At 37.3% G+C, this 15,356-nt stretch overlaps 1 protein-coding gene across 11 annotated transcripts in view; it reads right to left on the bottom strand.

Annotated features, from left to right (window-relative positions):
• camta1a (calmodulin binding transcription activator 1a) overlaps positions 1-15,356 on the bottom strand; it is a 451,486-nt gene that overhangs the window by 195,778 nt on the left and 240,352 nt on the right. For all 11 annotated transcript variants that reach the window (XM_028452382.1, XM_028452379.1, XM_028452383.1 and 8 more), the window contains one exon: positions 5,894-6,029. In XM_028452382.1, coding sequence (XP_028308183.1) covers positions 5,894-6,029 — 136 coding nt within the window. The remainder of the gene's footprint in view (positions 1-5,893; positions 6,030-15,356) is intronic.

The raw sequence follows: 15,356 nt of genomic DNA, 5'->3' as shown, positions 1-15,356 counted from the left end.
TCGTAATACTCTTTTGTTGAGCTTATAGTGCACTTTACACATTTCTCTATGAAACACAGAACACTTCTGTCTATTATTTTCTCTTTCTCTTCAAATATTTAAATATAAAACACTTGGGCTGCTATCGAAAGGCATCTCATCATGGTTTTATTTTCCACAAAAGAGATTACAAACTGTACTTAACGTTTTTGCTCTATTATAAAATCATTTTAACTTGGAAGAGAACAAGAGCAACATTGATGAACTGATTCAAGTTGTAGAAAAAAAAATTGAGATAGCAGAGAAACTCCTTCAGGGGGTAGAGGGGTCGTCTTCTGATCGAGAGGTTGGGGGTTCAATCCCAGTCTATACCTGTCGTCTGTCGACTGAACCCTAAGCTGCTCCCAGTGGTTGACCAGTGCCTTGCATGGCAGCTCAGTCCCATTGGTGTGTCAATGGGTGAATGAGTGGATATTGTAAAGCGCTTTAGGATTACGTCAGTGTCGTCATAAAAGCACTTTATAAATCAAGTCCATTTACCATACAGTCATGTATAGTCTCCTTGTTTATTGATGGACGGTTTTATTTGGCACTTAGCATGAATTAATGAATTAAAAACTCTCCTTACTTGAAAAAGCTCCTCTTACCTCTACCTAATCTGTACGGTTATTAGTTAGAAGTAGAAACGTCAGCGCCATGTTAAGCGCTAATACCGCAACATGCCCATGTGGCTCAATGATATTCATTAAAGACACAGTTCATTATTTATTATTTAATTAAATATAAATTGAATTGTCTATTCTTTTTCTTTTTGTATTTTTCTGTTTTGTAATGTATTGCACTGTTTTTATGATTCTGCTTTTATTGTAGAGTGTCCATGGGTGGCCTTAACGGCACTTTTAAATAAAATAAATTATTATTATTATTATTATTATTATTATTATTATTATTATTATTATTATTATTATTATTATTAATAGTAATAATTCCTGGCACCTTGGTAAACTTTTTTTTAATATAAAGTTTATTATAAAAAAGCTAATTCTTGCTTATATGTGGAATATTTGAACGGAAACATGGCCATACCACACAAATCTTGCCTTATTGTGGTGTATTATAAAAATAATTTCTAAGCCAATTACTTAGAGCTTAGGGGTTGCAGTCCAGACTCAATTTCCACCTGTGTTCACTCTTCTCCGTCTCACCAGAGTGGACCGGCTCGGCTGCACTCATAGCAATTAGCTCTAGTAAATTAGACTTGGTATGAAACAAAGTTGCAATTTTCTTTTAAGTTACTGCCAACAGTTCAGTGAACAGCTGTTGGCCTTTGTGTGAGTGTCTGTGACGCATGGGGATTCCACTTTGGTGCTCTGTGTCTACATTGAAATATGAGGTTTTAAGCATTGGCAGCTGTCCTGTATCCGTTTAGTCTCCTGGGCATAAAATAGTGTGACTGTTACAAATCTGTCATTCAACGTCAATGTCAAACATAAACTTAGGTATACAGAAAGTCAATTTTCTTAAACACTTAATGGATATCAAATTAACAAATTAATTTCCTGTTCTTTACATCTTTATACTATGTCCAATCTCGGCCACAGCCCAGTCCCACAAACCGGCCTCGCACATAAATATAGAGCACAATGTGTGACAAATAGAGATGGGTGATATTAATGTCCTACCGATAATATCAGCCGGTATTAGCCATAAAAATGTAATACGGGTTGACACCCATGTGCAGTTGTCTGAGACAACATGTTAGGAATAAATATAACTGAAATTGAACTAGTTTTCTAATTTTGGACAGATTGTGTTTTGGGAAGAATACATCCAGTGGGGCATTGCATTAAAATTGGGCGAAATGTATACATATACATTAATAAATATATTTCTAGGTTGGAGAGAGAGGCCTAATGTATATTTTGGCACATCTATGATCAGAAATTAGACGAGGCGATAAAAGTTACTATCAAACATCTCTAGTGACAAATAAAGTGATGCCATCATTTAACAGTGATTATAAACTGAATCTTATTAAACTTTAATTTTATATTACAAAACTATGGTTTTTGTTTGAAGTACCTTCATTAAACAGTTGCTTATCTAAAATGATTTAATCTCATTTTAAAAGCTCCACGTTTAGTGAAATGTTAACATCTTGATTCAAAATATAAGGAAATTCAACTCAGGTTTACAATTATTTTTCCCCCATTTTTTTTGACTAACATTCATTATTATGTTTTACTTTAGTGTTTTATTATCATTATTAATAGAATTTGTTTTTCTCTTTTCTACATCGTCAGTAATGAAACATTACTTTTTCATACAAAAAGACTGTTTTTCAAAACATACCTTAAATTTTCCGAGCATGTAGGCTGACTATGATTTTTGTAAATGTATTAATGTCTGAAACATTTTTGAAAGACTGCTTAAAACAGTTTTTCCCAAAAAGGTCTTATGCTTTAAGGTAATTTTCTTTAATAATGCACGACAGCATTGAATATGCAATATCATACTCAACACTAACTGTGAGAAGTGAATCCTGTGTTATCAATGTATTATATCTAATGCATATGAAAGTATTCTCATTGTGCCACAGCAGTGAGCAATGTCTCACAAAAAAGAAAGAAAAAAAAGGATCAGAAAGGCAGAGTTTGTTTTATCTCCTTGTGTTCATGTGGGTCCTCTTGGGATAAAAAAAGGACAGTTTCAGACAGATTTCGCCTGAGAAACAATTATTCTTTCTTATTAGCCTTGTTCATCATCAGCGTGTTGCACACTAAGGCCCGTCTGGTCACTTTATCTCAGTGACACATTATCAAAACGTGTACCTTTTTCTCATCGATGCATCTGTGTGTGTGTCTCACATGATGTCAGTGTGTAACAGCTGTAACAGCAAAGATCCAATTGAGATAAAAGAAAAAAACGCTAAAAGTAAAATGCACTGACGGCACATGAAGAGGGATTTCTCGTCTCCATTTAATTAAAAAAAAAAAAACATTCCATAACAGCACAGATGCTGGGAAATGCTTTTAAAGTAGACATTGTATATATGTGTTGTGATTTGGCTTTTAAAAATCAATAGAAATAAAGGAGAGAAGGAATAGCGAACAACTAAACGTTTTTCATATCCATGTAAATGTTAGGAATCATTTGTGAGAACTTAATATGAATCATATTTACGGCAAGTGTAAATATGTATTTCTGCCCCTAGCATTTTTGTCTAAGAGAAAGGGTCGGAAGGTTCTTTGTAAACATTCAAAATAAATACACAAAGTCACAGATTACAACTTCTGAGGCTGCTGACAGAAATATGGCTAAGTGCAGCGGTTCTTGGACTGTGGGCGTAAACAGTGGTGTAACATAACTGGCATGAAACTCCTAATTTCCTCTCAATAGGATGTAGGGTAATCAAATACATGAGAAATCGATTTAGATACAAAGAGAAAGAGTAACAGGGAGCATTAAGTTCAGTTTACAATTAAATAGTTGCATTTATTGATATTTTCATTGGAATAGAAGATTGAAGTTCACACTACCAGTGTAAATTTTCTATAGCCGTTGGGGGGAAATTCGTCAGTCTTTGAACAAAAAAAAAAAGTGTGTGACCCACTGGCTAAGAGTGGCAACCTCGATTACTGTTAAGTCAATAAACTCACCCCCCAATGTAGTCCGCGGCAATGAGTAGCGGAAATGCACGGCTAGCCTACAACTCAGCCAGTTGTCACTTCACTCAAACAGACTCAGTGAAAGTGTCAAAGGTTTTAAATAAGGAAATCTGATCTGTTTAGTTTCTCATGTGTGAGAGAAACCACGATACAAACCAATGAATACTCTAAACCCTACTAAGTCTAAGTACATTCACTCTTTCACCCTTTACATACTCTAACATAATGGTAACACACCTGAATCTGACACAAAGTAACTGCAAGAGTTCCGGATGGACGAACCAATGGAGGACCGAAGAAACCACTTAAGTGACAAATATTAAGAAGAGTACAAACAGAAGCTGTGTTCGAAATCGCATACTAACGTACTACACACCCAATGAGTATATACTGTCTACTATATACTATTAATATGATTAGAATGATGACCGTTCCCATTGAAGTGTACGTCCAAGTTTCCCAAGATGCGTTTTAAACCTACGACGTTCTGAAAGCATTTTAAGCAAGAAAGTGACCAAGTAGGATATCAACATGTGGTCATTTGATCCATAAAACTTGAGGAACCCGCCGATTCGGAGAATTTTGGAGACCCGTCATTGAACTACTGACAAAACTTCCGGTTAATTTCTAAACAAGAGCGCTATTTACAATAGCGTTAAAAATAAACTAATGGAAGATGATGCTTTTGTTTTAAAACGGGGATGTTTGACTTTTAGCTTGAAGCCGGTCTTAGGACAATTTTAGGTTCTGCACGCAATGCATCATGGGGCAGTTAAGTATGACTAGTATGCCCACCGTGCATACTTCAAAAATGTCCCAATACAACTATCACAGCGAGGGCCACAAAACCGCTGATCCGAGGGCCACATTATCAACCTTCATGTCAGCATTTAGAATAATCACCAATCTGAACATTAATACAAGGAAACAATGGTTTTATTTTTTTTTTGTCTTTGTGGTTTTGAAATTTTGTCAGTTTTTAGTCATTTTGTTCATTTATGGAGTCAATTTCCGTATTTTTGTTGTAATGTTGTGCCCTTTTGGGGTTACTTTCTGTATTTCTGTTGTTTTCTGTACTTTCACATCATTTTGTGTCATTTTGTTTACAGCTTGTGTGTCTTTGGAGCTATTCTGTAATGTGTTTTGTGTGTTTTTGTAGTAATTTTGTTTGTTTAAGAGGTTTTTGTGTCTGTCTTTATAGTAATTTTGTGTATTCTTGCAATGTTTTGTGGGTTTTCGTGTCCTTTGAGCATTTTGCTGTCAACTTGTGTGTTTTAGGAGATATTTTGTGTTTTATATTATATTATGCTTCATATTCCTTCCAACTTCTTGAATTACAATTTTGGGGGATTTGATTTAGGGTCCGCAAAAAATTAGACTGAGGTCTGTGATACAGTATACATCCGGGTATTTCTTGTGTACTCAATCTTTCCATACTATCTAATTGGAACACACCACATACTCATTTTGACATCAGACTTAGTATGAGGAGTACGTTAGTAAGCAATTTCGAACACAGCCAGTATGTTAGGACCAAGTTAGGAGAATTTCTGAGCTTTGTCTTTGTCAAAGTGTGCGTGAGACAAGAAGCACAACACCCCTCCCTAAGGTGTGCACACGTAGCACTCAATAAGAGTCCAAAGTCTTCCAATCTCATATCTCTCACTCCATCTTAACTCCAGAGCCTGGGGCTAAAAGAAACCCAACATTTAACACTACAGCAAGCTAACAAAGTCAAAGAGTCTAAGTATGTGACTTGCTTTGTCGCATTAATGGGACAGCTGATAAATCAAGCAGAATTCCAACACTGAACCGTCACCACTTCCAGTCTATGGAGAACTCACGTGAGCCCAGGACAGATACAGCTGGGCCTTTTATGGCTGCAGCTTGTATGAGGAGTGACTTGGAGTGAGGTGAGGGAACACTAGCCCGCGTTGAGCCAGCAAGATTAATGGAGGCTCTCCGGAGCAAAGGCAACATCCAGAGCTTTAATAAGGTACAAACAATCGGTTCCACTCTGCTGGCTTCCCAGGGAAAACTATTGTTGTGCCGCATTGTTTCTTGGCAAGGTTCCTTAGAGACATGGGCTCGACTGCAGCATGTGACTGTCTCCATTACAGCCAAGGGAAAGCTCACTGTAGATCTCTGTTTGTCTGTGTGTCAGGTTGAAGGCTGCCTCCCCTTTTTCCCCCAAAACCGCTCCTCGTTTACTCCCACAAATCCAAATTTTTGCCAACTGCACTCACCTCGACTCCCTGTACTTTCAACTTCATGTGATCCTCCCGTGTGGTCTTTCCATCTTTCCGCTTCTTCCAGCAGTAGCCATCTTTTCTGTACTTCACCTTCTTCCTATTGTACAGTATCATCGACCCATTCTGTGGCCTGGATCCATGAAGTAATAATAAGACAGGAGAGAGAAAGAGAGAACAAATAGGATAAGTCAATTTTTTTAGGCAAAGAAAAAACACAGGAACACATATTAAAGATCAACAAAGAGTCTTGACACATGAAATGCTAGGCAAAAAAAGCATTAGATGTTGTGTTTTTTCTTGTGTATGTTGGGCTTTAGAGGACAAGATGCCTTAATGGTGTTTTTCATACTTTTTTTGACAATAAACAAAGCCTCCATTAACACACATTATGTTTGTGCTGTAAAGAGTTGAAGTGAACTATTTGAAGGCCAATGTGCAAGGCAAGCAGCCAGAGTGGGGGACGCGAGGTGGAGGTGGGGGGGGGGGGGGGATGGGTGTCCTCTTATCATGTCATTCATCCAACTTCATCCAACTGGTCCGTGTAAAGCACAAGTAAATTTTTGTTGTGAGTTTGTCACACCACAGCAAAATGTGCCATTGACCACTCAGCCTAATTTGTAAGATGAAAAAAATGGCTATGTGTATAAAATTAGGTCTCTAAATCACGTAAAAACAAGCATAACTCTCTGCTCTGAAACGTTAGGGGCGGGTCACTTAGAGGAGCTGGAACCACGCCTACGTGTAGTGTGTCTTATGGGAGAGCAGTGTGAAAGAGGCTCCATTATTGATAGTGCTTCCAAGTTGTCATCGGTAAGGTCTGCTCCGCCCATGTCCAAATATGTGCATTTTTCCCGGGACGAGTCAGAACTGCACCCGCTAGAGGCAAAACACACAATCGCGGTGCAAAAAGCAAGGTCGGGTTTATGCTAATGATGGCTCCGTTACGTAACGCGGCTATGATTTCTGACCCACCCATTAAATCTTGAACACAGTAATTTCAAAGCCCAGCTCCACAAATAAATTATAAATGTTTGAATGGCTTTTTACATGTTTTAAGGAATACATTTATCACATATTTAATGTGCTTGGAAGAAAATGGCTGAGTTTGCTTTACATGGTCTTTAAAGGACTTGTAGTGTTGAACTCCTGAGTGAAAAGAGGAGATCCCCCCTCATGCTCCATTCATAATTCATTCTCTCTCCACTAGACCACAGCCTGTAGGCTCATAATGATATAATGTAACTATCTGATGATAATCCGCCTTTCCACTTTGATTTGTAACACAGGCATTTGTGGCTCTGTATTAAACATTAAGAGAAAGTGAAGCAGGAAGCATTCATGGTCTTTATGGACAATTACTGGGCAGTTACACATTGTTTCGAGAGTGCCTGTTTGTATTATTTTCTGTGCATTGTAGCGTAACAGCAGGAACTGATCTATATGTACATGCTCGCACACCAGCACACAGATAATTCTAAACATTAATTATTTACCCTATAACTTTAAACTACTTAGAGCTAAGATACATAAGGAAAAGACAAAAAAAACACTTCTGAATGTACACCAAAATAGAGAACACGCACACAAAACTGTGCAATATAGTTGTGATTTCAACTGATAAATACGAGATCAGTTAGCCACTCGATCTCTCAGTTTAAAGCAGACATGGGTAACTGGCGGCCTAAGAGCCACGTTTCGCCCTTAGCCGAATTTTTTTCAGCCCTCAAAGCAAATCCTCCAAAATTGTAATTCAAGAAGATGGAAGGAATGTAAAGCCAACAATAATAGACAAAATAACTCCTAAAACACTGAAAAAAGTACACAAAAAAATCAAATTATAACAACCACTGAAACAAGCAAAACGACAACAAAACACGCAAAACGACAACACATTACATACAGTAATAGCTCCAAAGACAAACTGTTCACAAAATGACAGGAAAATACAAAAAACAACAACAAAAATACAGAAAGTGACTCCAAAAAAAAAAAAATCCCTCTGTGTTAATGCTGACAAATGTAGATCATGTGGCCCTCAGATCAAATACAATCACAGTTTTGTGGCCCCACATAACATGCACATTTCATCACATGAATGTGCATGTTATCAGGGGTGGAAGTAACAAATTACAAATACTCACGTTACTGTAATTAAGTAGATTTCTGGGGTACTTTTACTTTTATGAGTAGTTTTTTTTCAAGTGTGTCATTTTACTCATACTTGAGTACACACCAGGTAATCTACTTCGTTACTTTTAGTCACTATTAAGTAACCCCACAATTTGAATTAATATTCAGTCTTTTCTGAAATGTACATTTGTTTGGCACCTCCCGGCCACCATACAGGCCGTCCGATCGCGACCGCGCCAAGTAATCTATGACGTAACGAAAAGACAACTCCACTGCAGCAGCAGGTACACGTTTCTGGAGGTAGCATATCTACAGTAGGACTGAGGATCTGGAGACAACAAAGCCAAAATGGAAACAGAAGACAACACTTTCAACACTGAAAAGGAGGAAGAACAGACGGAGGATGAGAGTGAGTGCCCGTGGCCATACCTGGAGGAATTTTTCACGTACAAAGGGAAAAAAGGAGTCCAGATGCAGTGTAAACTTTGTTTGACCCCTACGGTGATACCAGCTTACAAGATTTCAGCGTCTAATTTCAACAAACACATTGTGGGAGGAGGTTTTACAGCTATACTTGTATGATTTTGCTTTTTTTATTTTAAGGTTATTAGTTTGGGTAAGATACTGTATGTCTGCAAAGATATTGTCACTGCCATGGGTTAGCCTGATATTAAAATAAGACGGAGCTAGCTAACGTGTGCGCATGCATAATTGAGCTACAATTCTTACAAAGTTAACTATTTACCTTAATATTTGAAAAAGCACCGTCATTGCAATAAATTCAATCTTTAGTCATTCAATACTCACAAGCCAACATTCAGCAGGCCTATATTTTGTGCGAGAGCAGGGGTCTGCAACCTGCGGCTCTGGGGCCTCATGTGGCTTTTTGACTCGTTTGCAATGGCCCCCTAAAAAAATATTCAAACTATAAATTGTTATACAGAGGGTACTAATGATAAATTATACTGACACCAAATAAAATCATGATATAACAATTTGTCAACATAAAAATAAATTGCATTGTGAGATAACTGACACCTCCCTGCTTCACCCACTAAAAAATCTACAGACCTTCCTTTCCTTACACCTGTGGCTAACCTTAAGTTTTAAATCTCTGGTAAGATAACTAAGAGAACAAAAAGACTATTCTGGAAGAAAATTGAGATTTGATTTGTGTGCGAAAATATTTAATTAACTGCTAATGTGCCGGCTTAATATGCATGCTTGATATGTTGCAAGAAATTAGCAATTAGTACATGTGGACCAACATGATCATGTGTTGTCTAATTCAAGTTATTTTTTGTAGCACTACAAATACGTCAACTAAAAAAAAAACATTGTGAAGGTTTTTTTTTTGGCTCCAGAAGGAATTTAATCCAGGTGAGATGAGGCAAAACGGATCCTTTCAGAATAAAGGTTGCAGACCACTGCACGAGACTGATGTATCAGTTGATCAATATCTATGGCCTGATATTGGTCTATCATAGTGACATGAATCTTAATCAGTATTGCCTTAAATGATGCCCAATATGAATTTTTTTAACAGATCATAATATGGATTTTTTTTTTTTTGTATTTGTTCGCTCTTTGTGTATTTGATCCATTTTCTTAATTTATTTTTGGTATATACATATATTTTGCTCACTTAGTTTTGATACTGGATTTTTTTTAGGCTAATACTGATAAAAGGGAGTTAAAATATTTAGATATTGATACATCAGTCGATAATCTTTTAACAGACAGTATACAGATTACACAATTTATAATGTAAACAGAAATAGATTTTTTGCAATGGCGATTCATAATTGGTTTACACTTGTGAATAAATGCATCTGCAAAGTTTAACCAAATTCACCACTCTTATATTATGCTAAACAATGAAATATTAACTCAAATTGTTGATATTTTATACAGGTAAATTGAAACAAATGCCTGCTATTGACGACGCAATAAAACATCCATTGGTTAAAAAGTAATTAATACTCTGAGTAGTTTTTGAGACGAGTACTTTTACTTAAGTATTAGCCTTAAGTGTAACAGTACTTGAGTATAAATGTTCAGTACTCTTTCCACCTCTGCACGTTATGAGTGTGAGTCTTCAAAATGACAGAAAACAGTGCGAGTGCTGATGATTGTTTTAAAAAAAAGCACACAGTGATTTTATCTCTATAAAACACAGATATTAATGATTAAGGACTTTTGAAAGGCATTTTGCACAATGATAACCTATCGTGCTCCATGACAGGATGATAAAACACAAAAACCCACAAGACATATTTTAATAAGTGCTTTGAGAAAACATTATGCTAAAATGATCATCCATCCATCCTTTTCAGGATGTCATTTGGGCGCTAGGCGGGGGTACACCCTCGACAGGGCGCCAGTCCATCGCAACGGAACAAACACACAGACAACCACTCGCACTCCTATCTATCTAGAAACTCAAAGTAAAACAAACAAGTCTTTGGACTGTAGGAGGAGGTCGCAGTACCCGGAAAAAAAACACCACCTGCACATGGAGGAAATGATCATTTACTGACAAAAAAAGTAAAATAAAAAAAATGTTTCCCTCCCCAGCAGCCTGTAAAATCTGAGGGTAGAACCCCTTGATGATTATAATACTTATATACCATAAAGTTGTAATTCATAGGCGCCATTTCCCGGTGAATGGCACAACAAGGATTCATATCAGACTAATTTTTAGGCTCCATAAAAAGTTATATTTGAAGTTGTGTTTATTTTTAGAAATATTTTATATTTTGGAGTACAGTAATCAATCACAGTTTCATTAAATGTAGAAAATAAATAAATAAATAAGGGTTGACTGACTTTAAAAAGTATTTTAGAAAAAAAGTCTTTATGTTGCAATTGTTGTAGTCGATACTGTAGTCCAACATACAAAAATGAAAGAAAAAAATATATAAAGAAGTAAAGAAAATAAGAAAAAAGTGCAGCGTTATAATGGGACAGTGGTTTTCACAGGCTGTCATAATTGTCATAATGTTAAATCTTCCTAATGGTCATTTGAGGTGTTTTTTCTCTTGGGTCAGTTATTGTGAGCCTTTTTAGGATGTGCTCATTGCTTCAAAGAACAGTGTATCACAACCCACAGATGGTGGAGCTAGAACCCCAAACAGCTCAACAACGTCTCATCAAATCCAAGACAACAAAGCAGAGAATTCAGTTACAGTACCCAAATTAGGAAAACCCAAAGGTTGTTTGTTGTTTATTGTTGCTTTTCTTATGCAACAAAGTTTATTTATACCGCCGTGTACATCATTTTGCAAGGCTGCCATTGGGGGCCATGCCGTATGTTTATCTTGGTATCACTCATCAATCATTTCCTCCTCTGGTTCTCAGGGGCCCGTAGTGAGGGAGGGAGAAGCGGGAGGTGGGGATCCCAGTAGTCCCCCTTTGTGGCCCCTGACAGCACCTTCTAATGAGAGACGCCACTCTCACACCGACGTCCTCACTTTGTGTCGATCCTTTTTCCTCCTGCCGCTTCCTTTCTCTGCAGCCCTCGCTTCCTGCCGTCACTCAACTCAAGCTGTGCACAGGGGAGTGTTTTGGTCTCCTCCCTTGCTCTGACTCCCTTTCTCCCTCTTGTTTCATCTGTCTCAGGATCCCTCACCTCAATTCTCCCACACCACCCTCCTTCCTATGATTTCTCCTCTTTACTCATCTCCTTCTGGTATTTAGTTTGCTGAAAATACCTTATTAGTGGTCAGCTTCACAAGGGAGACATTTTGAGACACAGGAAGTATTAACACGATCAGAGGTGAAAGTAACAGATTTACAGTTTTTGAGTATATTTCTAAAATACTCATTTTACATGTACTTTAGTACGTTTTAAAAGACGTAAAAATAACAGGGTTCCTATAATTCAATTTAAGACCAACTTCACAGCCATATTAATTACATAAGGTTAGAGTGTCTAGTGCAGACGTACAACTGGCGGCCCCTAAAGTAAACACACAACAATACACAAAATGACAGGAAAATACACAAATAAAACAGAATAAAATAGTCAAAATCCCTCTAAAAACACACAAAAAAAATTACAAATGAAGCCAGAAATCTATAAAACAATAACAAAAATGCAAAAATTAAAAACCAAAATAAACACCAATAAGAAAAATCTCCATTTGACATTTGTTAAATTTACATTCCCCCATGTTGTTCAAAGTCCTGTGGAACCAACTATTTTGTAGTTGGTTCCGCTGTCGTGATCGCACAACCTTACAATAAATTATACATTTAAAAAAAAAAAAAAATGTTACACATTTATTTTGAAATGTGAGACTAATTACAATCATAAAATCATACCTATGTGTTAAAATGTAAGATTTTTGAAGCATTGATTGAAGACATTTTAATAACAATTAAGGCCTTATTTTTAGATTCATGAATTTAATGCCTTTTAGGACTTTTTAAGGATCCGTGGGAATAGTGGGAGTAATTTCTTACATTTTTACACCCAACCGTTACTGAGTAAGTTCTATTTTTTTGTTTTAAAATGTGAAACTACAGAAAAATGAAATGACCAGACAACAATCAAATGCATCACATCATAGCTGACCAATCAGATTTAACGTACTGAATGGCGCAAAAAAACAGCATTGAATGCTAGTTATTTTCATATTTGTAGCTATACTTAAGAGCCTGATCATTTCCTTTTATTTTGAATTGAATTCATTGGTGTTATTTTACATTTTGACAAACCTTTTATTTTATACAGACGCCTTTGTCGAAAATAAATTGCATTCCAACTGTGCAAGATTTTGACTCTTCATTTGAAAGTTTCTACATGAGATGTTTACTGTATGTAAAGGAACCATGATTCATTACCAAAAATAAATGTGGGGGGTGAAAGTAACTAGTAACTTTTAATTTGAGTACTATTTAATTTTGCTGCTTTTTACTTGTACTTGAGTATTTTATGTATGACTTACATTTATACATGAGTACAGATTCAATAAAGCAACAGTACTTCTACTTGAGTAGGATATATCAGTACTCTTTACACCTCTGTACAAGATGTTAGAGAATCTATTCTGTCAAACAAAAAATCTTTGCATATTGTTGCGGTTAAAACAAGCGCTTCCTCCAAATTTGCATTTAAATGTCACTTGTAGACCTTTTGGAGATCCCTACAGTAGGCTCAGTATCGATCAAACAACGACCGTCCACAAAAGTTTGATGATATTATTCGTTTCAATATCCTTTTGTGGATTTGTCCTTCAAATGATATAAGGATTGAGTGCATCTTAAAATGTGGCTCTGCGTGAGACAAAAAGATGGGCGCAGATGAGATAAGGCAGAAAATCAAATGACGCGGGGCTATCTGATCTCCTCCAGAGCACTGGAAATTGGGGTGAGGCTTTGGTGTCATAGGCTCTATGCCGTATTTAGCAGTTCGCCACAAAAAAACTTATTCGCTCAGCTATTTTTTCAGCCACTATTAGATCATTGCTATTTTCCATTCACGGCACTTTAGACCCAAAGGCCTGCAGGCTCAGTTCTAAGGGATGGAATGAGGCAGAGATGGCACTAAAATGCATACTTAGGCTACATAATAGGTCCCCTCACCCTCCTGCTGTCTACGTCACTTTACCTCATTTCACAGTTTTGTATACTTAGGCCTTTCAATTAATCTTATCAGAATTACACATATTTATACATGAAGCGGAAAGGCTCACAGGTCTGTTATCGAAGCAGCGTGACAGGAAGCCCTCTGTCTAAGGTGCCTAAATGCAGCAGATTAATATTGAAATAGAGGCCCCTGACGAAGTGCGCACCAGCTCCACAGCTTTTTCTTTTTGGAGTTAGCAGCGATAATAAGCCTTTACCCCCAGGGTGGTGTTAGGCCTTGTCCAGTCTTTTACGAATCATTCATTTACCCAGGTAATGGCATTTGCTCAATCAGATTTGTTCATTTGAAAAAGTCAGAGGAAGGTGGGAGGAAGAGTTTATTAGACGAATGACGTGTTCAGCATTGGTAACGAAGCCGGGGCTGGGGCGCGCCAGCCAGCATTTGAAGCGATACACCAGCTCTCACTGGCTAAAGGCCAATCAGCACTAACATGGAAAAGAAGAGCTGCCTGCTCTCTGACAGGCAAAGACAAATCTGCATCACTTTGTGAGATTCTGCTTCCCTTGCAATAGTCAGCAGGGAAAATTCCCAACTTGGTTCAGTCATCCTTAAGTAAAACATAATAAACACAACATGTGCTTGGCTTATTGCGTATAACACAGGAAATACGCTATCACTTTATTACTGTATTCAAAACTACTCAAATGTATCAAGTGTAAGACAAGCAGGCAAGACTTTCATTAGCATTCCAGGTTATAAGAGTGAGACTTCTCTGTATTCTTGTCAGAGGGGTTATGGATAATAAAATATCTCAGTTTAGCCCAGGCGAAATGGTGTAGCTCACACTGCCTCAATCTCTGTAATGCTCTGGGCTTGATCGACACCACGCTGCTTTTTTCACCCGACCAACGATCAGCAAAAAACGAGAAAAGGAAGAAGAAAAAGCCGACAAGAGAGGAAGAGGAGGGCTGAGATAGAGAGGCTTTGAAGATCGTATGGTGAGCTGGTTGGGTCGGCTGACGCTAATGGGAGAGGTAACGACATATAAGACCCTTTAGCCCAGACGTGGGCAACTGGCAGCCTGGGGGCCACATGTGGCCCTTGCTCTAATTTTGTGCAGCCCCCAAAGTCCATGCACAAAATGACTTCAAAAGAAACATAACTACAGAAATGACAGCGAAGAAACACAAAAGAATATGTTAAATGATCTAGAATTTACAGAATGACAACAAAATGAGAACAAAATGACACAAAAATGACTTAAAAAACCAACAACAAAAAAAATGACTTAAAAAAAATAAATACACAAAAAGACAAAAAAAAATACACAAGACAACAAACCAAAAATGCACAAAATGAGGAAAATCCACCAAGGAAGCACAGAAATGATACAAAATAACACCAAATAACATAAAACAACAATATCACACAAAGTGTGGGTGAAGTGGAGGGATCTAGTGGGGTTGGGTAGGGTTAGGGGTTAGGGTAACAAAGGGCTAGGGTAACGAACAACACTTAATGACAACCTTCATGACACCTTATTCATGCTAATGACAGGTATCATGTCATAATAATGACAGCGTAGTGTAAAACTTTATGTATAAAACGTCAAGTAAAGTGTTACCGAGTTTTCTCTTCAGTGTCATGGGGTGCTGCAATCCAACCCCTGGACCTGAATCCAGTTCATTGCACGACTGACACAGAGAAGAACAATGAAACACACGCACACGCACG

The sequence above is a fragment of the Gouania willdenowi genome, chromosome 7 (assembly GCF_900634775.1).
Source record: "Gouania willdenowi chromosome 7, fGouWil2.1, whole genome shotgun sequence".
Lineage (NCBI taxonomy): Eukaryota > Metazoa > Chordata > Actinopteri > Blenniiformes > Gobiesocidae > Gouania > Gouania willdenowi.
This window is presented reverse-complemented; position numbering and strand designations above follow the sequence as displayed.